The following is a 2,679-nucleotide window of genomic DNA, read 5'->3' as shown; positions in this document are numbered from 1 at the left end:
CATATTATATTAGTCTAGGTACGAAGCTTACCTTAGATTTGTCTACTTACTACTTAGATTTGTCTACATCCATACCTAGACAAATCTAAGGTAAACTTTTTGGGACGGAGAGAGTATATGGTAGCAGATAGGCAAATTAGCGAGTTTTGCTCTTGTTTTGTATGACTACCGGCTCTTGCAGGATGAAGGTGCTTCCGTTGGAACCGAAAATATAGCATCAAGTTGCGGGACATGGAGTTTTGTCTCCCTGCTCACATGCACCAACGTAAACAGTAAGACAAAGGGACAATGTTTTCAAATACTGTTGCGTTGGCTCTCTCACTGGTCTCCATTGCCACCGCCCTTTGTGAACCCCCTCCCCCCCCCCCCAAAGTCCAAGACGTAGAGGGAGAAAAGACTTTAAAATGTTCATGCATGTAAAAGTGTTCACATTAAAAAAATTATGATTTAAAAATTGTTTGTGAAGTTTCAAAAAGATCATTTTTTTTTGAAAAAAAACAAAATTTAGAATGTCCATTTTTTTAATAAAAAGCAACCATAAAAACAAAAAAAAACTAGACAACAACCCGAGTGAAAACCAAATTAACAAACACAGAAATAGAAGAAGAAAAAAACTTATCCGAAAGCTTCACAAAACCTGCTGAAAGGGAATCTTTACATGAGCTGACTTCAGATCGAAAACAAAAGGAGAAGAGAGTGTTCAGTGTTGGCTCAGCGCCAAATAGGAAATACTACACGTGAAAGCTATCGTCAAGGGTGTAGTTATCTTCTCTTCATGCAGGCAGTTATTTTCATGTCGGGATGCACTAGAAGCAGAATTGAGTGCTTGCACGGAAGGTTTGTCATTTGCAATGCAGAGAAGTGATCTACCGGTTGAGATAGAGATGGACTCTATTGTTGCAGTGCAGTTGATTCAAGCCAAAGAAGTTGATCGTTCGGTCTACTCGTCGCTTATTAGAGAGATTAAATATCTTATGCCTGTCCGTGATTCTTGTATTATTCATGTAAATCGTAGCCAGAATAAAGTTAGCGATAGCATAGCTAAATTTGCTTGTTTAGAAGATAGAATCATGACTTGGTTTGGTTCATGTCCTTCAGTTGCTATGGAGCTAGCTACGATTGATCGGAAGGATCATGTGAGTTGAGTAATACAGTAGTTCACCCGGGAAAAAAAAAGCTGTCGTCGGCTTGAGCTGTCAACGAGCAGCTCCCAAGGCCCAAAACAATAGTCTGCTCCCTCCAGTACATCCCGAGAAAACACACCTCTTCCCGCCCAAGCCCCCGCGCCCCGCCACGTCATCGATCCGCGCCACCCCTCCCCCTCACTCCCAGCCGTCCATATCCCATCCGACGGCCCACGCCTCGCATCACGCGGATCGCCCCATCTCCTCCCCGGAAACCTCGCTGCTATAAATTCCCCACACGCCACCGCCGTCCACCACACCACACCGCCGCAGCGACCACCACCAGCAACACACACACACAGCAGCCAAGCGAAGCTCGCCGGAGAGGGAAGCGTCGAGGATGTCGGGCCGCGGCAAGGGAGGGAAGGGGCTCGGCAAGGGCGGCGCCAAGCGCCACCGGAAGGTGCTGCGCGACAACATCCAGGGCATCACCAAGCCGGCGATCCGGCGGCTGGCGCGGAGGGGCGGCGTGAAGCGCATCTCGGGGCTCATCTACGAGGAGACCCGCGGCGTGCTCAAGATCTTCCTGGAGAACGTCATCCGCGACGCCGTCACCTACACCGAGCACGCCCGCCGCAAGACCGTCACCGCCATGGACGTCGTCTACGCGCTCAAGCGCCAGGGACGCACCCTCTACGGATTCGGCGGCTAGGCCGCGCCGGTCCAGTCGAATCCGCCTCGCGCCGCCAGATTCGTATTTAGCTAGCCATCGGTTGTTCAGTGTTCATGGTCTTCGGTGTAATGGAATGGCCGCATCTCGCTGCTGTCTGTTGTTTCGATGTACTACTAGCGTGGAATGGACATCTCTGCATTTTACCCCTGAATTCGTCTGCAATCTCTTCCTCTGTTGTTAAATCTTATCAGTTGGCTCTGTTAAATCTTATCAGTGCGTTCCCCATTTCCCATTGTTCGTCGCTGTAATTTTCTGCCCCCAAATAGACCGTGTTGGCTTCAGTTTGCAGTACACTCTGAACCATCCCTGCATTTCTGAATGTCAACTGTCAAATGCCCACCATGAGCTGATTTGATACTCAGATGAAAAATCCTGGAATAGCATATGCTTTCTCCAATTCCATGTCTGTTAATACATTTTTAACCTGTGCTTTGCCAATTGAACCTAGTTTCAAAAATGGATGTGCTGCCCATTTGAGACCCGAGTGCCTGACCTGAACATGTGAACTGTGATGGGAAGCTGCTGGTCTCTTTTTTTGTTGTTGTTGCTTGTTTTCGAAAATAGAAGTTGACCATCTGATGCATCTTTGAACTGTGATAAAGAGGCAGCTGACTTCTGTGGCCGAACATAGATTTTTGAGTACCAGTCACATCTTTCTTTTAACCGCGATAAGGAGCAATTGTTTTGTTTGTCTGAAACAGGGTATGAGCTGAATGCAGTTGGAAGTTGGAATACCTGAACTGGAGTGGAGCTCAAGATGCAAACATTAAATACTGAATGGTGAGATTTCAGGTTTCCCATGTACCAATAAACCAATAACCC

The 2,679-nt window shown here is 47.2% G+C and overlaps 1 protein-coding gene across 1 annotated transcript; it reads left to right on the top strand.

Annotated features, from left to right (window-relative positions):
- The first annotated feature begins 1,428 nt into the window (after window positions 1-1,428).
- On the top strand, window positions 1,429-2,008 carry LOC109781646 (histone H4). The gene has a single exon (XM_020340230.4). The coding sequence runs from the start codon at window positions 1,525-1,527 to the stop codon at window positions 1,834-1,836; it is 312 nt and encodes a 103-aa protein (XP_020195819.1). The 5' UTR covers window positions 1,429-1,524; the 3' UTR covers window positions 1,837-2,008.
- The last annotated feature ends 671 nt before the right edge of the window (window positions 2,009-2,679 follow it).

Source organism: Aegilops tauschii, chromosome 6 (assembly GCF_002575655.3).
Source record: "Aegilops tauschii subsp. strangulata cultivar AL8/78 chromosome 6, Aet v6.0, whole genome shotgun sequence".
In the NCBI taxonomy this organism is placed as follows: domain Eukaryota; kingdom Viridiplantae; phylum Streptophyta; class Magnoliopsida; order Poales; family Poaceae; genus Aegilops; species Aegilops tauschii.
The sequence above is the reverse complement of the archived record's forward strand: the minus strand, read 5'-3'. Positions and strand labels throughout refer to the sequence as shown.